The sequence below is a fragment of the Barbatula barbatula genome, assembly GCF_947034865.1.
Source record: "Barbatula barbatula genome assembly, chromosome: 24".
Taxonomy (NCBI): domain Eukaryota; kingdom Metazoa; phylum Chordata; class Actinopteri; order Cypriniformes; family Nemacheilidae; genus Barbatula; species Barbatula barbatula.
The window spans coordinates 12,659,239-12,685,021 of record NC_136787.1 but is presented as its reverse complement, the minus strand read 5'-3'; the positions used below and the strand labels follow the sequence as shown (position 1 = coordinate 12,685,021).

At 40.5% G+C, this 25,783-nt stretch overlaps 1 protein-coding gene across 1 annotated transcript in view; it reads left to right on the top strand.

Annotated features, from left to right (window-relative positions):
* Positions 1-25,783, top strand: part of med13a (mediator complex subunit 13a) — a 54,317-nt gene that overhangs the window by 3,754 nt on the left and 24,780 nt on the right. The window contains exons 2-4 of the mRNA XM_079449384.1: positions 318-552; positions 12,386-12,554; positions 23,194-23,339. Coding sequence (XP_079305510.1) covers positions 318-552; positions 12,386-12,554; positions 23,194-23,339 — 550 coding nt within the window. The remainder of the gene's footprint in view (positions 1-317; positions 553-12,385; positions 12,555-23,193; positions 23,340-25,783) is intronic.

Genomic DNA, 25,783 nt, shown 5'->3' with positions numbered 1-25,783 from the left:
ATGCTTGTGTTTTCAGTTTTTCTCCATCTCTCTCTTATCTGTGCTTGTCTGCGTGTGGCTGATCTTACAGTGGATCATTAAGATAGGATTAACTCCTGGGCCGGGATCCATTAAGTATTTCGTAGCTTGAGTGATGTCGGTTTGGAATCCGTTCCACCACATTTATGCCATTTATCTCAAGTCATAAAATCAGATAATAGATCAGCACTAAGACTTTTAGATGTTCTTCAAATGCGGCCGAATATGTGTGTCTTTTCACAGGTAGTAAGTGGATTTACTGGCAGAGGGTAACTCGAGTTCTCTCTCTTTTTTTCCAGGCTGATTTGACTGGGATAAAATGGAAGAGGTTTGTGTGGCAGGGTCCGACCTCGGCACCCATGCTGTTCCCGGTCACCGAGGAGGACCCCATCCTCTGCAGCTTCAGCCGCTGTCTCAAGGCGGATGTGCTGAGCGTGTGGAGGCGGAGCCAGAGGCAGGGACGCCGGGAGCTCTGGCTCTTCTGGTGGGGCGACGATCCCAATTTCTCTGAGCTCATCCACCACGAGCTTACAGGTAAGCGTTCGAACATTTGAAAAACTGTTGAAGGTACACAAGAACGAGAGAGTTCTCACCCACGCTGTCGACTGTGGTCTCTAAATATCTCCTCTCTCACGCCCACACACTCTTTGTGTGTGCATCTTGATAACTTGTCATCAAAATTTGCCGTAGGCCCATGCAGGCATATTCAGTTATTGTTGCTTCAGTCTTAGTTTTGCAGCCAGACAGTTTGTTACTTGTGGATAAGCATACAAGCGCTGTTAAGTTTGTGGAGTGCAATATTTTTTAAATGCATTTAAAAGAACCAGACAAGACATGAAGATATATCATATAATGTCTTGGAGCTTATCCTCTGTTTTTGTGTGGAATGTATTTCTGTGTAGTGCAGCGTTCGATAGCCTGCTTTAAAACTTATAATCGGTCTGTCTGGTACAGCTGCTGTGTCAAGGAATTGGGTAAAAACTTAGTTTTTTATATTTTCTTGCTTTTAAGTTTAGTTCTGACTGCACACCCACATGGACACACCTGACCCTGCGGGTGCTTATTGTTTGGGATTACTGATATTTGCATTGCATTTTGAGAAGCAGTGGAGTTGGACTGGGATGCTGTGTAATCTTCAATCCAGTGGACGGAATAATGAAGAGCACCCATGCAAGAATGAGCAGAAAGTATCATGGATATTTTCTGAAGAGCTTTCATTTCCACCTTGCTTTTCTTTTATTGGCCAAGACGTTGGACCTGTCCCATTTATATTCTGGCCTTCTATTACATTGAAAAACAAAAGGAATAAAAAAAGAGATTATATAGAGAAATGGAAAGAGGTGAGATTCTTCCTGTGTCCGATGACCCACCCTCATTACTGAGCTTTGTGCCGGAGGAAGGACAGAAATGGAGTCTTATGGCCAAAAGAATGACCAATTCCTGCTACCACAAGGGTCGCGCCGAGATATTGCTGTATTTTTCATTTGTTTTAGGTGGTGTGTTATTATGGCCTTTTCAATGTTGTGCTTTATGTACTTCTTCTTTCGAACACCTCTAGTATTTTTGGTCTCCTGTTGGTCTGCAGAAGATTTTATTGTAGTTGAGATCACATTTAATTCGCATTGGACTGCTAATCCAGTTGATCAAATATCACATTAGGCTTCGTCCTTTCCAATTTGTCCACATTGGGCATCTGTTGTAATAAGGTGTTCTCTGTTTGACTGATTCAGGATCAGCTTTTTTTAGGACTGACTGTCATGTTTATGGTTTGTAGTAAAAACTACAGGGTCATGACCACTTGACCTCTCTTCTCCTCGTTTTAAACGTGTAAACTTTCAGCCAGTGTAAACGTCCCTCTTGACAGATACTCAACAACCTTCTCCCAAACACACACTTTGCAGTGGTCTTTTTACAGCCCCCCCTACAAATACGTCTTGAGACTTACTAGATGGGATAAAGGGCTCTTAAAAAGCAAGTGCATGTCAATATTATTTCCCACGACTTGACCATTGGAAACCTGATTTTGCATGCCTACAGGCACCCTCGCTAAGAACAATCACTTGTTTTGTACACTTTATATGGGAAACATGTCTCCAGAAGGTCTTGTCTTGTCATTTATTATTTTTCTTTTCCTATCTTATACTCTATTGCTGGAGTCTTCAACAAAAATTTCTTGAGGTCCAGTAAACAAACCCTCCTTACCAGCCAAGGTCCGGACAATTAAATACCTAAAAACACGAATTGTTGGTTTTTGGCAGACCAAAGAAATAAACACATCTTTACATATTTTTTTGTCATTTAGCTAATAATAATAATAATAACGGCTGAACTGAGATGAAAAAATAGCAACATCAATTTGTGACTAAACATCCTCTGATAACATTTCAGCTCTTGTGGCTGTTGCAGCTGAAAGGGGGTTTGTTTAATATTTCTTTTAGTTCATGTCTATATTTTCCTTCTAAACGAGTTTTGCACGCATCCTCCATGCACTCTCTTTCTATTTCCCCATCAATAAAGGGCTTATGTTTTCCTAAGATCCACTGTATTCTTAGTGAACACTTTCATATACTCGTTGTTGGCCGGTAAGTGAGTCAGGGGGTACCCAGTAGATCTCTCATACTGGGCTATGAGTAGGGATGCACCGATACCAGTTTTTCTCTGCCGATCCGATTCCGATACTGAACTTTCAAATATCGGCCGATACCGATCCAAATCCGATATCAGTTATTGTTGACCTTTTAAGGTTTAGAATGTCTGTAACTCACACAGTCATTAAATTTATCTGCTTAAAGTCAAGCTTTGCATATTCATGAAATACATCAAAACTTAGATAAATAATATACACAGTATGACGGACATCTTTATTAAGGACACTGTGCTAAACTTATAATTGAAATACATTACATTTAATCAAGCTATGGAGTCATCCAAATGACAATCTGTATTTTCCAACCATCCAGCATTTCTTTGATTGAAGCTGAAATCACGCTGCTTCTGTGTGATCCTCGCAACTCTTTAGCATGTAGCACAGCACTCTGCAATGCGTAACCAGAATCCATCCCATGCGCGGTTAAACTCAAAAGGGAATGGGACACACGTCGGAGCTCCAAATATTAGCAGTGAAGCTCAAAGATTTTACATCTTTTAACTGATCCGCAACATGCGACGACACTATAAAATAACTCGGGCAAAGCTGTTTCAGAAATGTATTTACGCGATGGTAAACTAACGCGGTTCAGGCGACGGAAGCCTACATTTTCCACAACAGAGAGAGGCTGATTATCTAGTACAATAAATTCCACAACTTTTTCTGTGATTTTTACAGATTTTTTTGTCGTCTTTGTGAAGTTTTTCTTGCCTTTGAAATAATTCCTGCAAGGTTTGGTGCTTTAATTCGTCCTTTTTGCGTTTCGCTTGTACAAACTCTTCGTGATCTTTTCCGTGATGCTTCTGAAGATGTTTGATTAAATGTGTCGTGTTGTAACGCGCAACAGTACTTACACACTGGCAGCTGTGCTGCTTTCTGTTGTTTCAAGCGTGAAATATTTCCACATCTGCGACATCTTCAACGCGCTGAAATTTCCATATAGGCATAAAGTTGGGTCCTGAAAGGTCTCCCCACTAAACTCGCCTGTCGGGCCATTACGCAAAATAAATTTCAAAGTATTTAATTATTATTTTTAAGTAAATGCATTTTTCTCAAAATAAACGAACGTTTTCTATTTACTTAAATACAGCTCCCCGTTGAACAATTGCTGGTAATTTGGTATCGGATTTGGATCGGTTGTGCTGACTCGCGCATGATCGATACCCGATCCATTCAAAAAGGTATGGATCGGAGCCAAATCCGATCCAGAGTATCGGATCGGTACATCCCTAGCTATGAGCTAATATATTTTCTGTGTACTTACCTCAGACTGCTGCGTGTAAGTTTCTTCAAAGTGTCCGTCTAGTTTCATAATGCCGTTTAAGGTTTGCACTTTTGACAACCACAATAGACTCCGAGCAAATGAGTCAACCAGGCCTCGTATATGTCGATACAGGAAGAATAACTGCAAATCTCTCGACCCATTCATCTCGGAAAACATGTGATCTTTTCTAACTTTTGAAAAGGACATTGTTTTTCAATCACTGACAGTTCCATCTGTCTGCGCGCTGTGCAGCGAGTCTGTCTCGGCTCTCTTCCATGTTCGAAGTCTAAACGTAGCAACAGTGTGCATATGTTAACTGTCCGTGGCGCCGTAGGACCCAAATTGCTACTGAGCGGACCTTGATGTGCTTGGTATAAATTTGATTGCATTAGAAAATAGTGTTTATTTTTTTCTTATGTCCAGACGGATGCATCTTGCGGTCCGCATTCGGACTGGAGTCCGCTAGTTGGTGAGCCCTGCACTATTGCATAACCTGGCAGGTTGCTAGCATTTTGGGGCTTAATGATACAAAAGAGATCCGTTGCTTAATTGATGTACCTTGTAGACAGCACAGTACCTCACTAGGTTTTACCCCTTATCAGATTTGCAGCTTGTTGAAGTCTTTACATTTACAGCAAGCACTGTTCCTGCCTGCTAAATAACCACTCCTGTCTTTAGAGAAGAACAAGTGAATGAAGAACTTGAAAGATCTTCTGAAGCCTTTTATTCAATCACTGCGAGAGTTGTGGGAAGCATATAGTACTGTTTTGTAGATGTAATAAAACAGGAGGCCATTTGGCTGATGTTGGAGAGGCAACTTTTTTTTTTAGCTCTGAATGGAAGACAGGAGAGAACCAATCCAAGCACTCTGTCGGTTACATGATGGAATGATGTGGAATAACCAAAATGCCATAATAAATAGAGTAAATGAGCATCTCCTTGGGAGAGCACGGCCCTCTATTTTCATGTAAATACCCAATCATCTCCCCTACCCCCCAATCCTCTGTTTCGATTGCTGATGTGCTGCTATCCAGGGGCAACCAGAGCCAGACATGAATTGGGTCTCTCTCTCTCTCTCTCTCTCTCTCGCTCTCCTCTTTGCTTTTCCTCTCTTTCCCTTTCTGCCACCACCTCCTCCTCTTTTTCTCTCTCTGATCTTTTTTGCATAGAAATTAAGGAGCTATAGTCTGTCTGTATGGGTAATTGCTGTAGGGCTCATTTCTTCCTCATTTTCCTCCTCTGACACTCGTCTGCTCGTTCGCTTCCTCCCCCGGCTGCTTGTCTCCCCATGGTGCGAGTTGTGCTGGCAGCTTCTCACTCTCTCTTTCTCTGTCTCTTTCTTGTTCTTGCTCTCTCTTCCCTTCTCTAGGGCTACCTGTTTACCGCATAGCTCAAAGACAGCTGCTGGTGATACCCATTATGCTGACAGGCTTCTAGCATTCACGCTCCGGATTTTTGAGCCATAGCTACGTCTCTTATTTTGTGAACACTTTATATTACAGAGTTACAAATATATGCTTGGAGTTACAAAAACACAGTTTTTAATTGGAGTTGTCTTTTGTTATTCACTACAAATTGAATTATAATATTTACTTGAGGGAAGTCAAAGTAAAAGAATGCCAGACGGAGTTACAAACAGTTGATTCCATACTAGCTTCCCCAAACACTGTTATTGTGTTATTAAATGTTTTAACAGTGAACAACACACTGGTTGTCAGATGCCGTAATTACAGATCACCCTCCGAGACTTCCCCACCAACGTAATGACACAGACGAAGATGCGATGAAGGCACTTTATTTAGCATTTGTCCAGATGTCATGTAGGACGTGACTGAGGCACTCCAGCAGCATGCTGACGGCTAGACTGGAACTGTTTGTCAGACACATGAGCCATGGATTTAAGAGCAGGAATCTTTTGCTGCCAAGCTGTTTGCAGCGTGAACCCTCGGGCCACATAGCCAAGCCGCTCGGAGAAAAGGTTCTTTGAAAACATGTTGGATCCCATCTACAGAGAGAGAAGTGAGTGCGCTGGAGGAGATGGTGTTGTGCTACTGCTTTCCTCTGACATCACTGAGTGTTTGAAGACTGAGGGGCTGTTCTGAGTGAGATCATCTCAGGGAGGCCATTTGTTAATCCTTGGCTCGCTTTGTCCCTTGACCCATGGCTCTGGTGCTTTACCCCAACAGGAAATGATGGCAGAAATGAAAGGAAATAATACAAGTCTCCCCGCTTCAGAAGTGGCATTGTTGTAGTTCCCAATTTCCCAGGGCTTCCCATGTTTTAATCAGAGCTTAGATACCATAACAGTCAAGCAACATGATCGGACCGATAATGCGTTGTGCCACATGACTACCAAAAACAGCTAGGATCTTGTCCGTTTTAGGTAGATATTTCTAGGTCACATGAAATTGGTGCTCATTGTTTCATTGGAGAAAGATTCATACTGATTTACAGTGCCGGAGGTTTTCTGCTCAGCATAAAATGCAAAGCTCTTCTTTGTTCTTCTCGCCGCATGTGTGGGGTCTGTTTCCCCCCTTTTAATCTTGTTGTGCCGTTTGACAGGTTAAGGGCTTTGTGTGCAAGACCGTGTGTTTTTTCTGTAATGCTTGGTTTCGTTCATTTCTATTGCATGTACTATTTCAGTTGTCAATAACATCCTGTTTTATGCCCTTCCCGGTAATGTTTGCAAGCTTAGGTTTAAATCGTGCATCAATGCGGCTTGTATTCGGCTTAATGGTTAGGACCTGCGCACACATGAAATCAATCAATGATTATCTATGGGTTTCAGCTCGAAGGCACCTGGTCTAAACCTGGTAGTGTTTTCAGACGGTATTGTTTGCTACTTGTGCTGATGTAACTCTGACTCGTTCACCCTGTCCTGATGATGCATTGGTTTTTGTACTTAATTCTCAAAAGGGGAGACCAGGAGGAGCCCTCCCTTCTTGTCTCGCTCTTTCTCTCTGCTCTCCTGTCATCTCAGGAAATAGTCATTAATTAGTAATTGAAGCTCTTCTGCCGTTGTAAGGCTGTGAGCTCAAATTCTGAGAAAAGGAACAAACGAGTCGAAGGAAGAAAAACCAAGGGCAAGCGGAGAAGAGAAAGGGATGGAGGTGTTCACGGAGAGAGAGAAGACAGATTACAGCAGAGGATGAAGATGAGGTGGAGAGAAATAAAGAAAGATGGAGACTGAGAAGGCAGGAGAGAAAATAAGCAGAACGAGAGAACAGAGGCTTCTGTTGCGTACGGCTCTAGCTCTTCCCTGGTCAGCCTTGGTCCCCTGGGGCCAATGGTTGAGCAGACATTAATCTCTCTGTTTAATGACCCTACAGCTGATCTAATGACTCCTGCATAGGAACCTGTGGCTGTAGGGAGCAGTGCTACACCACTCCTCTCTGTCCTGCTATTATGCGCCTGTGTGTCGGAAGGAGGATAATATGGCACTCGCTGCTGGTGTATTTCAGTGAATGATACAGGGAGATGCTCCTGAAAAAAAAAGATCTTTGGATGTGGTCTGGTTAAGATATATATTTTCAATGTGTGATCAAGTCTCTCTTTTTAATAAATGTAAGGTGTGAATTTATAATAACAGCCAAACAAACAAATAAATATTAGTTATATATTTTATGGTTATAACTCATCACATCAAGTTTTTATAATAAATGTTTATATTAATATAAATAACTGTAACTGTTTTATCTATGACATTTTAAATTAACACAATAACATCATCAATTGAATTAGAATAATATAGAATAATATTAAAGATTCGCCGGAAATACGTGTTTTTCGATATATTTCGATAAATATGATGTATTTTATGTAGATGCGAATGCTCACCCAGACCTGCTTGAAACGCCTCATGTAACCACACCCCAGCAAATTGACGTCAGCCCGTGGTGTGATTTGACCAAGACCTCCCAAATGTAAACGCAAGTTAGGTGGGTGGCCTGGTAAATCTCATTGTACCGTTCCGTCGCCGGCGCAGCCATGTCGCGGAGATGCTGTGTAAGCCTCTTGGTTTGCCCTTCCAAGGGACGAGGCAACTAAAAACAAATGGTTACATTTTATGTACAATACTGTTCCAGAAAAGTACAGTCCGAATATTCAAGTGTGCGCAGCGCATTTCACGGATGATTGCTTCACAAATCTGGGAGAGATCAAGAAGCTTTGTTAAAAAGTGGGGCAATTCAAACTGTTAAAACTCTTCAAGGACTGTCTGGCGCCTGTAAGTATATTTTCATTGTAAAATACTTTGTAACGTACTAACGCAAGTTGAGTTTGATTTTGTTGTTTCTTTGATTGATCTGCAAATGCAAACACACGTGCAACGTGGAAAAAAAGACAACATAAGTCCTAATAATCAGTAATTATGTTCCAACTAGATCAAAACAAATGTCGTGTTTATAATGGGGTTTATTGTCTTTGTTGAGTCGCGAGGAGACATGGCGTAACACTTGTTGATCAAGAAGGGCAGAAGCACTCGCTGTATTTATTATGTTACCATTCCCTGCTGTAATGCGAACTCGTTTCTATCTCACACAAACTCTTTTTGATGTCTATGGTTGTTTGTTTATTGTCAATTGCTCTTAACCGATGAGCTTTATAAATTATCAGCGCGTTTGAGAGAGGCGGAGCAAAGAGGAGATACAAACATGCCCGGTATGTGGAAAATACAGCGTTTTTAAACCTTAAATCGTCTATACACATTGTATTACCTCTAAAGCAAACAAAAATATTCGTTTTAGCCCTGTCGAATGACCCCTTTAAAAATATAGACTCCTATTTTTTGTATTTATAATGTAATTTAAAGCACAATTGTATTGTGATTGAAACTGTGCCAAATGTGAGGGACTGAATAGACCAGATCACCAAATCTTTTACAGTGTGCTTCATTTTTGCCCTCTGTGCACCACTTCAAAACTGGCTCTTACTTTACTTAAACATGCCAATATCAGTGGCGTTTATAATATCTTTTGAATGTATGTCCATCTATCCCACCTTTGTGTGTGTTGAACCTCCCGTATCGTTACTGGTGTTGTTCTGAAGTATTTTTGCTTGTTTCATTTACCTGCACTTTAACAGCTGTTTATCAGTGTCTTGACACACAATAATACAGCCAGTGTCATTTTGGGATTTTGTAAGATGAAATAAAAATAAAAAGATTCAGGTATGTAATATGCATTTATAATAAATTGCTTATTTTAGACTCCAAGTAATAGGCTGTTTTTTGTATTAGGTCTGTTTTAGTTAGGGGTGTGATCTAAACTCTTTTCTCACGAGACGAGATTTTTTACTTTAAAGAAATACTTAAGGATGAAATATATTTGGTAGTCTTTCATTCAACTTTACACCGATGCAAAAAATATGTGGCATTATAAAATCAACATGTACTGTGAAACACCGTAAACTTCTATTTTAATGAATTACATTATGCAGTATATGAAATGTTTGCTTCCAAAATAAGTTTGTCTGTGACTGTATTTTAAATAACGTAATGTGAACTTGCAGTTGCTGTACTGTACCTTGTGGTACAGTCAGCTCGACTGCTGTTCAGCAGTGCGCTGCACGCTCCCGTGAAAACTAGTGCTTATGCACGCGGCGTTGCAGACGTGTGCACGAAGGTTGAAACTCTTCCGTCTAGCACGTGTTTACATAGAAAAACGGTGAGAAAGTATTGGGATGGAAAATCACGGTGTCTATGAATGGCCGGGTCGGTCACTTTGGGTCACATCACGCACATACTTTGTGCAGTTATTAACATGTTCTGTACAGTGATGAAAACGTCCACAACGAAATGTGTACTCACACAAATGCTCCAAAATGTACTTTGAGGTTACACAGGTTAAATTTAGGGAGCATATGCAACTTAAATGGTAGCAATTTCGAGGCCAACACCCCATCAGTTACATTTAAGCATTTGGCAGATGCTTTTATGCAAAGCGACTTGCATTTCATTGTACTATACATTTGTTTCTGACTATGTGCAATCCCTGGGATTGAAACCCATGACCTTGGCGTAGCTAACAGCATGATATAACCACTGAGCCACCGGAAAGCTGTTGTTTTATTCCAATTGCGTAAGGAAATTGTGTTCTTGCAAGACCAGTTGGCTCTCGCGAGACACATCGGTATCTCGTCACACTCCTAGTTCTGGTATTTGGGATTTCACGGTTGTCTTGAAGTCTTTTGTGTACTTCTGTCTGTATAAGTCTCCGTCTCTCTCTCTCTCTCTCTCTCTCTCTGTCTGTATCTCTCTTTCTGAGAGAGTGTGTGTGGGCAGTGGTCAGACCAGAGAGACAAGGTCAAAGGGAACACTTGATATAAACCAGGCACCCCTTCCCCACTGTGGAAATAGAGAACATGATGGTTTGGTTTAAAGTAGAAACTAAATTACGTGTATATAAATTCAGATTGTTAATATGGCATTATTGTATTGTAGTGGTGTAGTCGCGACTCACGAGTGGATGCATCAAGCTTCGGCAGAGGTTTAAGTGGATATGAGTGTGTTTTGCTTGGTAAGTATTTGAATATTGTGCGCAAAACTCCTATTATTTCTTTTCATGTTCCATTGCTTTAATGTGCAATAGAATGTTTTGAAAATAACACGTTTTTGTAAATCGCAAAGATCAATGCCTGTTATTCTTCACATGTATGATGAACGGAAGTGTTTCATGGTCTTTGAGGTTAAAGTTTCTCACCTAGAATGATTCTGTCGAGGGTGTTTATCAGCGCACACAAAGTAGTTGCCCCCATATTTAAGGTATTAAAAGATGCATGAGACAGCCAAAACCACCTTATTCTATCTCTCTCTATCTCTCTTGATCTCTCGTGTGCTCTCTCTTCGCTTTAACAAAAGACAAGGTGTTTTATTGTTGCCAAGCTGTTAGTCAAATCAATGACATCCTTTAAAAGTGAATTGTGCTACTTGCTGCCTTTTCAGAAGACATCAACGAATTATAGATTCGCCTCCTGGCCTGATTCCAGTTTTTCAGCTGCGTTTAGCCTGCGGTTTGTTCACTGCATGCAGACGCTCTCTGACTGAATGACCTTTTGATTGGCCCACACCGAATCTCTGCCTTTATATTTGCAGTGCTGATTGTGTTATTGAAGAATCTGTGGTATTTTACAGAATTTGATTTAAATAGGATTTAAATAGGTTAGTACTGTATTGTAACGGTAGCTGAAAGCATTTTTATTTAATATCAGACCTATTCATGATGCTTTAATAGTGAGTAAAACTGGATATGCAAAACTTTGTGTATGATTGCCGTTCCTATTCTGCATAACCCTGCAGGGCTTTTTTGCTGAATTTCAGGTGGCGCATCTTTGTATGTCACATGCTAATGTAGAATAAAAGGTTGTGTAATATGATACATGTCTATATACTGTGCATATTAATTTTGTATTTATAAAGAAATACACATACATGTATATATTTAAGAAACATATAAAATAAATTCTAATAACAAACGTGCATGTGTAAGTGTTTATGATTACAAAATTATTATGCACATTACACAGACATATATTATGTAAACAAACGCCTCCTTAGAAACATGAATAGACACATCCTGTTTGTGTCGTTAGCAAGAGACTTCTTCTTACATGCAAAATTGCATGCAAATAGTGCCGTGTCTTATTGAGGACACCGTGGCAGATGTGTTGTTTCAAGTGTCTGCAGTGTAAGGGATCATGTCTGAATGTTTGTTACTACTCCATCAAGTGGATTTGCTCTGTATCCGTCTGCAGGCCGACGGGCGTGCAGACAGGCCGGTGTGGGTAGTGTAATGCTCGCAGCCCCTGGGTGCTCATGGGAGCTGTGCAGCACAGGGACATGTTTGAAAGGAGCTTAAGAGCTGCCAGGTTTAAGCAGTGACTCCTAATGAGATTACTGAAGCATGGAGGCCACAGCTGAACGTGATCTAGAAACAAACCAGCGCTCAGATTTACAGCCCTGTTGGACACTATACCTGCGAGAGCAGCCAGTGAGAGGCAAGAAGACGTTATACAGGGATCTGTCAAATCAAATTGCTTTATCTCATCGTTTTATCTCATGGCTTTAGAATTCTTGCGGGTTGTTTTTTAAGTGGTTCAGCAGAAGTGTCTTAAAGTTCAATTAATGTCCCAGGATTTAAAATGGTTCAATGTTTATCTGGAGTGCTGGAATCTAAATTCAAGTGCTCAGGTGCTGCGCAGTTTTAATTGAAATTGTTACGTGAATTGTTACCTACTCTTGCTAAGAGAAAATGCACAGAATTATATTCCCCAGGCCTAAGAAACGATTTGCCCTAGCTTGCATGTTCAAAAAGCAGCTTTTTATGGAATAAAAATATTCAGCTCATTTCTTTTTTTATTGTAAGAAGGATTCAATTCATAGTCGTATTTACTCTTTTGACATCATTCTAATTGTTACTAAAAAGTTGGTGACCAGGTTTCTGTGTGTGTCTTTTCTCTAGGCGAGGACGACGGTGTATGGGAAAGCGGTCTGTCCTATGAATGTCGTACTCTTCTCTTCAAAGCCATTCATAACCTGCTGGAGCGCTGTCTGATGAACCGCAGTTTTGTTCGCATCGGCAAATGGTTTGTCAAACCCTACGAAAAGGACGAGAAGCCCATAAACAAGAGGTATAATGAGCATTACTTCTGCTTGGTGATTTTGAAATGTTCTTTTGTGCATCAGGTTTGGATGTGGCATTTTATTCGCTTTACGTTAAACTGTATTTTAAGCTAAACTTAATATGCAGTGGGTAGTAATGCAGGGCTCTACTTGCATCTATTTGGACTGATTGATCTTCAAGCGTTGATATTATCGATCTCAATTTTTTCCTGGCTGCTTAGCCTTGGGTAAAGCAGAAATGTGGTTTTAGTTATTTTGATGAAATGCAGATATTTTTATCCTCGGTATAGCATGCACTTATGAGTTGTGCACATTCGATTTTGAATATGATTTAGAGTGTTTTATGTAGCCTTTTGGAAATGGCAAATTTTGTATTCTTTTACCTTGATGGGGAGAGGTCTATAAATAATTTGCTACCAGTGCTCTGACATCTTTTCTGTTGGCATCCTTCAGTTTTGTCCTTACACGCCAAACACATTTGTTTATGAAGCTGTAGTTTGTAGACAGAGCAAAGACGTGATCTAGACTAGGTGGCTTTAAGCCAACCACGTTACCATCACCCTATAAGACCAAAATATAAAATCTGTGTTGCACAGGGGGTATACACACAAGTGTTTATCCAGAGATTGTTGATGGCCGCATTTCTTGTGCTTTAGTGTTATATACATTTTAATGCCATTTAGGTTGCTGCCATGATACATCGTATAGAAAATCAAAGGCAATAAGGTTTGAACGAAGATTTCCGTCTGGAGTGCACTCTTCTCTGTGTGCGCATATTAGCTGCTTACTGCGGCCGTGCAGGCACTCCGTCTCCCGCGCTGCATTTCTCCTTGTCAGCATCTGTGCTCTTTGATAAGAAACTGAGACGACGTGTGTGTAGAGGTGGGGAAAAAAGAGCAGCTCGGCTTTTCTCTGCCCTCTGCCACCGTTCTTTCCTCACGGAGTCATTTGTTTGCTCTTTTTTTTCTTATCATGCTCAAGGTCATTTATACTCTTAGCGCTGCCAGACAGCTTTCAAGCTGCTTAAAAATACAGGTGTTGTAATCTACGGTCTCAACGAATTACACAGATCTGCAGCAGGGAAGCCTGATATCAGTTTAATGTTGTGGTTAAAACACACAAGCATGATACTGAGATCTGTTAACAGGGATGTAACACTCACATTCTCTCTCTCTCTCTCAGCAAATCACTACGATGTGACAGAAAAAGACACAACAGTGTTTTCTTCCAGCTCACCCATTTCACTTACACACTGACACCCACCCATCCCTCTTTAGCAGATTGCTGCAGATAGTGTGATGGGATTCAGCAGTGTCAAAATGCATATTTTAGTATTTCCCTTTTTCATTTCTTTTACACACAGTGTAGTAGAGATACAGTCATTGGGAAGTTATGATGTTAATGAATACAGGCAGGGCTAAACCAATCAGCTCTGTCAAAATATCCGATCTGTGCATTGGTCCTTGCAGTGTAAATGGGTGGTAGACAAAAAAACGTAAGGAAGAGATGGTTCGTTGAAGAACCTTTGACTGAATGGCTCTTTCTCAGGGCTCTAGACTAACATTTGAGAGAGGTGGCACTGTTTCTTCAAAGTCATACAGTTGGTGGCACCAGCCCTTAATTTGGTAGCATTCGAGTTAGGGGTGAGGCAAGAAAAAAGAAACACTAAAACTACATCCAAACATGTTTAGTAGATCACATTAAGTCATTTAGCAGATTAATAATTGCATTAGAAATGAATACAATTCATTATTGTGCTGTCAGAATTATTAAATAATCGTCTCATGGCATTTATTCGACGTCATCGGAATTATTTCAGATAACCACAATTATTGTGAATCCTTCGAGGGTGATCTGCGGTATCTGCTGCATTTTTACATTCACCGTCCTTGATCTGCACTCACTGTTAAATTCAAATGACATTTCTCCATCATTTGAGTTGTATTAGCTTTGTATGTTTTGTGTTGATTTGTTTTGCTTCCAGACTTGCTGCATCTTCACAAGACCCAACACCCTCCTATCTAGTTTTAGTGCTCAAGACAGTTCTCTTTTAAGCTCGCTCTGGGTGCGCGCATATCTCAATCAATGCGTGAGAACTGAAAGCTTTAAGTGATTTCTCTTCATGAAAGCTGCATTGATACAGGGGAAAGGGGACACTGATAGATAAGCGAATGGCTGAAGAAGGGGAGGCAAAATATGGAGTGACTGGATGCGTCGCTTGCCCTATATAATGTTTCTGCGCATTAAATTTACAATGCACAAAAATGTTATATTGCTCAGTTTGGCAGTCGCTCAAGTGCGACCATAAAGAAAACTGACCGCACCAGCAGGAAGATTTATCTTTGTTGTTTTTCTTTCTAAGGTGCCATCCTTATCTTGAACACACATGCAGGTGTAGGCCTACCATACTTTTAAAGAGTAAATATTCCTTGATTTTTAAGTTCCTATTTTGGTTTATGAAGTGTCCAAAAACAAGTATATGTACATACAAGGATTAAAAACACTATTATTTTGTTGATAATATGCAGTTATTCTTAGCTTAATTCTTGACTGACTCTCAAATGATTTGTTCGGCGAATCATCCATCTAATCCCCTCCTTTCCGCCAGCCTACCCTGCTATGACTGGTCTACCGCTCAAGAGCTACAGTGTTTTGGGAGAAGAGTGAAGTCCTAGCAAAATGTAGGCGATATGTATACATATAGTCCCATATGTAGTGATGTAGATCTGCGACGGTTCGCGAATCGGACTAGGGCGTGATTCAGAGTCGACTCCCTTTTAACTTTATTCATTCATCTTCGGCTTTACAACTTTGCCGACTGCTCACATTCACACACGGCATGAAATGTAATTTACACGATCTCGTAGTATGTGCTTTTAAGCGATTTAACCAAACACTTTACATTTTAAAACATGAACATTTGATGAAAATGACTTAAGCTTGATAAAACATTACTTTTATTTAACCCAACCGAAATGTTTTGAAATCAAATAAAGCTTTTTATCCTTTCATCAGACTACATTAACCAGTCTTACTAAATGGTCAAAGTAAATTCACATCCTGCGTTCTCTTGTGATTCACTGATTTTTTTCATACTGAATTCAAGTGTTTATTTTTGTTATGATATGAATTCTTTATTTACAAATCAGCTTTACTTGATGATAACAGTGCGTTGCATAATATTGGCAAAATGTAGTAAAATGAGTAGTCATCTCCGGTGAGTTCATCTTCCCTATATTCCTACTAGGATGGGCATTTTTCAATAAATTCATATTCAAATATTTGAGCTAATAAAATATGAATATTCGTTTATTTAAATTAAATAAATAAAGATGTTTTTTTACGTTTTTATTTAGTCACAATTTCACACCAGGCTTATAATTATCTTTAAATAGTCAGAACGCATTTATATTATATCCTGTATGTAGATTTTTTTATGTAAATAAATGGCAAAAATACATGATTGCATTTAAACCTGTGCAAAAACATTTCGAATAGTTATTGCTGATCGCGTATTCAAAAATTAGAACATTCTTGCACATCCCTAATTCCTACAATAAGATATGACCTGAAGTGAGCTGGTTCACAATCCAAGCTCATTGAGGGTTTTAGATAACAGGCTGGGAAGCAGAGAACATAGTGTAGTAATGGTCTGGGTGGTGATTAGCATTACCGCCCGCTACACTGACTCCCAGAGCTTGCTTACATCTCTCTTAGTGCCAAATCCCTCATTGATAAATTGTGTGTTCAAGTCTTAAGCATGTTTTTTTTCCGCCAAGGAGGTGTTTCATTTTGTCCCATTAGCGCTACCGAAGCAGAACGGTACATCTGTACCTCAGAGGATATCACCTGTTACAAATATGGCTGTGGGTTCTTGCGTGCCATAGAAACACCTCTGATTCACAGCTCCATTCATGAACGACAAGCTGGCAGGAACTGAATCACGTGATGCAATGCCTCTGAAGTGAAACATTGTGAGGCTCTGTGGTGTCTTCCCACCCGTTTTTAATGAATATGTGTGTTGTTTGTGTGTACACGTCATTCCAAAGTAGTCATTCTTAAAGTGTCACACAGATTATTCCAAGTGGCTCGTGTAATTGACAAAAAGTGCCAGCATTGGATTAATTGGCCTGTTCAACCAGTCATGACAATAACTGACTCATTGTCTTAACATTATGTCCCTATTTGTGTTTTGCTTGTCTCCCTTTGACTAGTAAATTATGTCTGTGTTTGGTCTGTCTTGCTGCTAGTAAATAGTTTCATTTATTTGCTAAAAGTGGGATAGTTCACAAAAAAACATGTCTTCTACTTCCCCTTTGTTGTTCCAAACCTTTGTTCTGTCATAAATGATATTTGGAAGAATGTGGGAAACCAAATCGTTCTGGGGTGCCATTGACAACCATAGTACATCTTTAAAGTGACAATAAACTTTAAACAACCAATGCTTTTGACAAAGAGAATATGATTTCCAATTTTAATAATAATCAAATTTAGATGAACAAAAGTCCCACCCATTATTTCCTGCTGAACATTGTTTCACTCCACATTTATGCAATGCCAGTTCATGTTATCTTTAACCTCTGTGGGCCATTTTGATTAGGTAAGGTGTGTTTAAGTAGCGCGTTGCAACCGCTGCATGCACACACATTCACGCATTCCCTTTTGAGGGATTACCTCAGTAAACCTGTTAGACTTCAGGCCTGTGTTGTCCCTACCAGCTCTTTATCTTGACGACCGCCCTCTAAATCCTTCCTCACGGAAAACACAGACAGCCTCCGCAGCGCCGCTGGTTTCCTCTCGCACTCCTAGTTTTTTTTAAGAACAAACCCAAACCCTTCCTGTTCTCTCATGTGCCCTGTTGTCTAGCGTACGGGCACAAAGTGTCTTGTGGTTTCTCTATAATTAGAGGAACTGTGGGGAAGTGAGCGGTTCTGGAGTGCAAGGGATCTTGCTTTTTATTTGTTTGTAGTTTATTTTGAAATGGTTAACACACTAAAATCGTAAATAGCTGTTGTGTTTGTACTTGTGTTTGTTTGTTGTAACTACACTAAGTCACTGGGTGGTTCTCTTATTGGCTGGCTGTGCTGTTTAAGTTGCTTACATCATCCTTCATACAGGTCAGAGCAGTGAGCACGCTTGTGCGCTCTCTCTCTCTTGTCTCGCTCATGGTGGGTGTGAGCAGTAGATCTGTTACCATGGCTAATCCTCAGATCCAGTGTGTTCTTTTATGGGCAGTGTTCACAGGGGAGCTGGTGACGTGTGAGCCATTGTGGAACACGATGCATTCCTTGCACGTCACCGTGTGTTATTCAACACCAATTGTGTCGTAGTTATACTGTACTGGTTATTAACGAGGCATCTGCAATCAGTTTTTGCATTCGCATGATTAAAGTGCTTTTAGTAGGACAGCGAAGGATCGGATCAGACAGACTGCGGCCGCAGTGCTAAATGTATCCCTCACGACACCAACCTGGGTGAAGGCGCACACATTTCTGTGCATCTGTACGCAACCACTGCGATCACCATTAATGAAATCACACGCTTACGTGGGCACAAAATCATTTATCTGCAGAAATGCGTGCACTGTTACGCAGCTGGACAAATGCAAAGAGTTCTTCTTAATGCACACCTGTAATGAACTGCAGCCTGGAATGCGATTTTTATGGGTTTACATAAAACCGTCACACACATACACTTAACACTCTCTTAAGCGACAGAATTCCATAAAAACCAAAGCTCTGGTTAACACATTTTGCCTCTTGACGTATCCAGGCAGAATAAACAAGCAGTTGCAGATTGTACTTTTAAAAGGTCCAGCGTACAAAGTTTGCGAATTGCAACCAAGGGCGACTTTAGAAACAACATGAGGAACTCCACGGAAGGGGACCTGCAGTTAATGTACATATCTCATTCTAAGGTTATGTTTAACTGCACTTCATTATGTAAGGTCTTATAGACCTCTGAAGACATAGTTAGATATATTATATTGCATTTGTGTCAATAGATCCTCCAAAAATAAACACTGGACCCTTAAACTAGTAATATTGTATTTGCTTTATAAAATTGTTGCTGCGATTGAAAAAGCAGAGGAGTGCATCCTTTTCCATCTAAGACACATGTTCTCCCACACCTTGTTCACATGCTGAAAAATCAAAGGCATGTCCGGATTGTCAGAGATAACCATTCTTTCACCCTCCACTGTTCGGCAGCTTCAATAAATAATAAAAAAATCTAGAATGTTCAGGGTCAGTCCTGAAGATGTAAATCTCAAACCCTGTCCAGACTACAACTCCCATCTTATCCGAGTCCTCTCTGCTGCTTTCTGAACACACTTCCACCAGACAGATGCGAGTTCCTGACATTCCACTCTTATACTTCCCATTTTTGTTCTCCTTTCATCAGTAACACACATTTTTCCACTGACTGCAAGCATTGGTCACAGAGATCAATGGTGAACGTCAACCATCTCTTTATCTTTATTCCTGTTTTCCTCTCCTTCTCATCTTCATCCGTCTCTTCTTCTCAGGCCTTGACTCTGTAGATTGTTCTTATCTGAAGCTCCTGTCCTCTCCTTCCTGGGGAGTGGATAGATTTACAGTGGGTGGAGATGTTCCAGGGTCTGGTGTGCCCTCATTTTAAAAAAGCACTTTGATTAAAATAGTCTCTGTTGTAAAGTTTAATATTTAGGTTGAAAATGCATGGACTGTATTTTAAGTAAGTTTGTGTGTAATGGGGTTTAGATGTGTGTGTTTTAAGGTGCAAAGAGTATACACCTGTTCTTCTGTATTGTCTCATTTTATTTGTGTAGAATGGAGTTTTTCTGACCAATAGCAGATTGAGGTATGTGAAGGAGCAGTTGTGTTCACTTAAAACAGCGATGCATAAATTACAGCCTTCAACTTTTAATATCTAATTCAAATGAATAAGCAAAACTGTCAATAATAGTGTTAAACTGATTCTGTGAATTATTAAATGGAATTTTGCATTAAAGCTTAATAACACCCTTCCATGTGCGGCTGTTGTGATAATCTTTGTCAAGATTGAGGTTCTCTGTGATCTGCACTTCTGCAGCCAATCAGATCTACTTTAGTTTGAACAAAGGCTTTGTATTTTGTGAAAGCTTGTTACACGAGATCAATAAACATTTAATTAGCATAAGTGACTGTTGACTAACAAACGTTTTGTTTGCGAACGTCTCGCTTTTTTGTTCAGCTGTTACGAAGAGAAACACAGTCAGCCGTGGAGTCTAGAGGCTTTTTAAATTCGGTTATTGACTGAGCTTTACGTTTAAGAATTATGCTTTATGAATGAGAGGATGTCCTCTTTCTTTCAATCTCTCTCGCTCTCTCTCTGTGTGTAAAGGCATTGCGTGGTGGATCTTTGATAAATGCAGTCAACGTTCATGTTTTTCTATGTTAACTGCCGTTTGTCTGTGGTTGACTGCTTGAATCCGAAGGCATCTCAGAAACTCTCAGTTCTCTATTTGTGGTAAACACTCCACCAAGTGTTAATACTCTCTACTAGTTTTTGACAGCGAGTGAAGTCTTCCTGGGGTTTGCTATGGAGGTGTGTGTGTGTGAAGTGTGTGTGCACGTGCGTAACATCATGTTCTGGTGTTGGTCATCTGATCTCGGTGCTGCTTTTGGTCAGGTGATGGATGACTGAGGCTGTGATGGATGATGTGGGTGATGTGTGTGACATCAAGATTTTTGTGTTTGTCATCTTTGCTCATTTTTCCTTTCATGCATTTAACCAAATAATCTCACCAGCACTTGTTTTTGTTTGGTTATTAGACACCGACTGCGATGTCCCTCGTAGACGGAGATCGGTGCGGTGCGGTTAAATGTAAAGTATTCTAGTGGCAGACCGTTGGCTTAGACCGAGAGGGTATCTTCAGACAAACCCTTCCGCAGATGCCACCTGTTTCAGCGTGTGGGTTAATGTGCTGCATTAAAAGCTGTGCAGTTAAGTTTTTGATGTGGGTTTTGTAGTAACAGTTTGCTACGCCCTGACCAGAGGTGCTGTTCTCAGGAAGTCAGTAGCAGCCCAATACAGCAAATAACTATGTGTCACCTCTTATTTTTTTCTACTGGTGTTTTTCTCACCAGTAGTTGATCTATGGTAAAGTTTTCTTCTTTCTGCTCAGTTGTTATTTTAGAAACATTTGGTATGGTTCTCATTGGCTTCCACTGTGTCTTTTTCTCTTAACATTTGCCACAGGAGTTCTTGGAAAATAAACTTTAGGCTTTTTGGATTAACTAATTGTACATGGTGTAACAAGTTTTTTTTATTTCAGTGACCAGTGAGGACTAGTCAGACCCTGCGTCTCAATCATTCGCAAAATCCTTCCTGTGCACTGAAACGCTCGTTCCCTAAAGATTCCCACAATGCACCGCAGAAACAGGGATCATCTACACTCCCTTACTGTAAATCACATGACAAGTTTTGAAGACGTTTAACCTAAATCACAGGAGCCAACTCGATGAACTTCATGAAACGCTTATTTAATGTTATGTATAAACAAACATTGCTAGACAGGCAGGCAACACAATCTACTTAACAGTTAAATGATCTTATCGAGCTAATTTGTGCACTGATATTAAAAGAATAATGAAAGTGTTTTCTCAAATGTACTTGAACCAGTATTTAAAAAACAAAGTCAGAGAGATGTCGGTTTTGCCGGTTGTTGAATAATTCATGAAGCATCACAACGCGCTTAAGCAGTCACATAACAGGAAAATAAGTGAACGCTGTCCCAATGAGAATAGAGCCAGGGTCCTTACCAGTGCCCAAACCTGTGTGCATGATATACCGATTCATGGTCTCGGGAGCAAGGGAGCTGATTGAGACAGCCAGACTCTTGTTATTACAGTTCAACTGTAATGTTACAATTTCTTAAAGGGATTGTTCACCCCAAAATGTCATCACTTACTCGAAACCTGTATACATTTCTTTGTTCTGCTAAATATTTGGAAGAATGTCCAAATATACATCATCCCCCGTTTATTGCCATAATACGGAAAATAAATAAACAAAACAATGAGATCTGTTTTGTACTGACATTCTTCCAAATATCTTCCTTTGTATTTAGAAGAACAAATACATTTATAAAGGCCCAACCTGAGGGAGAGTAAATATGACAGAATTGTCATTTTTGAGTGAACCATCACTTTAATAGTCACCAGCATGCTGGAGATTAGCTCTCTCACCAAGGCATTCTTTACTGGCATTTTGATCTTGTGCAGTGCAAACTCTTGACGCTGGGCTCAACGTAGGCAGTGGTTACGCGTCTTGTTTTTGTTTTTGGTCTGTGATGCGCACACACACATTGCTCTGTCCGCAGATAAATAGAGAACTTCAGAAGCATGCTGTTTTTGGTCTTCACACACTGTGCTTAAGTGATCAGATGTAATGGTGCAGCAGTATTGACCTCACTGTGTGTTGTTTAGAAGTTTTGAGAGTTTTGTGAGGTCTGTATACGACTGAAATCGGAGACATTTTAGGACTAATGTCAGGCCACAGTCGCAGTTATGTCTCTACAGGGGGCAGTCTGCAATCCAACCTTCTCCTTTAGCACAATGCAAGAGCTGTCGGAGAGCATTGGACCAGTGTGGTGTGTTTATTTCGTGCAGGCGTAACGTATTTGCAAACCAGTGTCTTTTCTCTGTGGGTTTAGTTTTTGGCCCTGTTCTTTGGGTCTTTCTAAATGCAGATGTTTGGCGGGTTCAACATTGATGGCTGTGTTTTTGGATTGTTTTTACAAGTTTATGACCAGAGTTATAAAGCTTTTCTCACTTCCAATGTACTAGAGCGAGCAGCCAGCTCAAAAAAAAGTTTTCAAAATATCTGTCTGTGATGGATGAATGAAATAAACCAACTAGATTTGACCATTTTAAGTGAAAATGTTGAGGTCTGCTTGCATGTGCTAAGTGTTATACATATAGTACATGAAATACTTAAGAAAGCACATATTACTGTTTATATATGTACAGTATATAAATATTGGTGATTTTAATGCACGGTGCATTGTCATTTTATTGAAATTCAAAAGGTTATTTCATAACTAGTCATTTTGCCAATTGACCACAATGGTGTTAAGATGCTTTAATGCCTGTGATGAATACAGACCATCAGAGCAACTCTTATGCGCCATGTGAACGAAAGATTTAAAGGCAGATATTACAGAGTAGGCGTAGCTCAGACTGTTTACAAGCTCATACTTTAAAGCTCAGAGTGTAATAAAGTGTTTTTGTGCTTTTTACCTCATGAATATGCGAAAGGATCTATAGTGTGTGCAAACACACATCATAGTATTTTGGGGTGAAAGTGCAGACCCCAGCATCTCAATGACGTAAGACGTTTCCCTGCATCTGTGGTATTAACAAGGCTGTTTTTAGTTGTGATCTGTATCAAATTCATTCTTCCGGATTAGATAATCACTTCTCAGATGTCAAAGAAGCGACTCACAGGAATTCAGTGATGCCGTTTATGTGACTCGCAGTGTCAGTTTGCTCCATATCCAGTCTGATGATACTTTAATGAAAACGTCATGTTGTGAAGTGCTTGCTACTTGGATTAATCCGATGTATTTTGTTTGATAATGTGTTAATGCTTAACTTAAAACACCTGTCCGTCTCTCTTTTTCAGAGAACATCTGTCTTGCTCCTTCACTTTCTTTCTGCATGGAGACAGTAACGTGTGCACCAGCGTGGAGATCAACCAGCACCAGCCCGTGTACCACCTGAGCGAGGAGCACCTGACGCTAGCCCAGCAGGCTTCCAGCCCCTTCCAGGGTGAGCAAAAATTGTGACACGTGCCCGAAAATCTCTTTTTTTTTTCTTTTCCTTCTCTTCGATCGGAATCAATGTTCCATGATAGCGTTTTGAAAGCATGTAGAATAGTCTCTCCCGCGATGCTTTTATGCCGTTCGGTCCGCGCAACACCGAACGAAGTCAAACACACACTTTAGTTTGGAGACAGAGTGAGTGCACAAGCTCTCTGCTCGCTCTTTCCTGCACTTATCACAAGCGCATCATTCATCACTAATAAATTGCGTTAAATGTTCAAATAGATCTTTTGCAGGGCAATGCGACAGCGAAATCTTTCCACACACGTTATAAAAAATTATCGCATTTGCGACCTTTTGGTCGCAGTCGTGAGCCCTGACTAACCCTATTCGCAAAATGTAAATACATTTCCCAAACCAAGCTGGAGTTATTTTTTAAACAATCTATCTATTGCTGACCTTAACAGGCTTCTGCGGATGCTGCACTGGGAAGTACAGTAGCTATTTACTGGTGTTTTATGTTGTAGCTTTTACTACATTGTGTATTTTCGCTTTACTGGCATGCTGTTTCGACCAATTAGCATCCAGGACCTAACTATCCATTTTATAATGCGCATTAGAGGACATCTGCCATTTTATTGCATATTTTAATATGTTTCCAGTGATGGCAAATAAACATTTTATAGTATAATTCATCCTTTTGATTGGAAATAACCTTTTGCGGTGCATCAGGAATTTGTGATGTGTCAATTGGAACCAGCTGACCTTTCTATCGCTCTTAATCTCGCAATCTCCTGCTTCTCTCTGTTTCTGACAGTCTTGGATTAGTGAGCGTGCAAGTGTTGCGACTATGACCTCATAAAGAGCAGTGAGAGGGGTGTAATGAACTCACGGCTCACTTAACCGAGCAGAGGAGAGAGAGAGAGAGAGAGACCACTGGTGCACAGAATACTTAACAGAATAAATGCTTGTTGAACGGTGTGATATTGGAACAAATTTGTTTGCCGGTTTATTTGAAAATCAGTTTGTGTGATGCCCCAAATCAAATCCAAAAGTTGTGGACCTGTCTTGATGTCGGACATGATTCAGCGTGGGATATCTCTCTAGTGGGTTCAATGCTTTAAGCTCTCTTGCAATGCAAAAACTGACCTTCCCACACCACCTGCCCGAAGATCTAGTCGCTGGGCTTTCTGTAAATATCTTGTGTCTCAATGGAATTGTTCCTGATGCGCTGGGACGAGTCGAAAGTCCAGAGGCCAAAAGAATTCAGGCCACATCACCTTGGTTTGATCAGGGGACCGTCGGATATTAAAAGAGCCATTTTCGCCTGGGGAGACATTACGCGAGCGAGCCGTGTTTGTTTTGTTATGTCTGGTCAGCTTGTCCTTACCGCCGTGTGTCTCCTGTTAAAGTATAAACTTGGGTTTTCTACTACATACTGCATTCCAACGACAATTTTCCTAGAGCCTTTTTTGATAAAAGATAATGATCTTTGTTAAAGAGCATAGGTTTTAGCTGCCGTGACCCATTATAGATGAATCATACCGGTTTTCCATTTGTACAGCCCCCCGTTCCAGTTCTCTCTTCCCATACCTTATCCTGATGGACGGTGTCCTCTGTCATTGCGGCTTTTATGGATTTGTGTGATGAAGGCCATGGAATGAGCCGGCTAATGGAAGGACACAGGATAGATTCATCCACCCTTTCCCCCCATTTTATCCCTGGAAGCTCCTTTTTTCCTTGTCGTTCAGTGGATCAATATATCACAGGAGACCGGTGGAGCATGATCAAGGAAGCTAAGCATGTATGTACAGAACGCATTAGGAAAATGTGCGACTCCCTACTTCTGCGTCAGTTTTTTCCCCCAAGCTTTCAAAAGCACATAACAGAGCTCCTCTTGAGAAAGTGAAGCGTTTCGGTGAGACACTAAAAGGATGTAAACTGACGCTGCCACTCGCACATTCACATTCTTTTTTCCTCGCTCAACCTTTTCTTGCTCTCTGTCTCTGTTTCCTTTACCCTGTTTCTCACTCTCCCTCTGAGTGACCTGTTTATTTAAGTTGGTTTATGGGCTCTGAATGAGCTCTGCTTGGCAGCGACTGGGGGCTGGGTTGATATGAAAGGGTTTTGGAAAGTGTCTGAGAGAGGAGGAAGGAAAGAGAGACACGGTGCAGCGGGGGAGTCATTTAAGACCACGGTTAATGAGGAACAGAAGCGGAGGGAACGCTTGAGAGAGAGAGAGTCAGGCGGGAGTATTTGTACGGTGTTCTCCACTTGATAGACTCATTTGGCCCTGTTCTGATTACACCCTCTTTATCTTTTTGTGAGTTTCTGCTAAATATTGTGGCCTTTCTTAAGATGTGGGGAGCAGGGAATGCCACCTGGTGAAATATAAATATTTGTGAAATATTCATGTTTTAGAATTTTTATCTCTGCCTATATTTATATAGT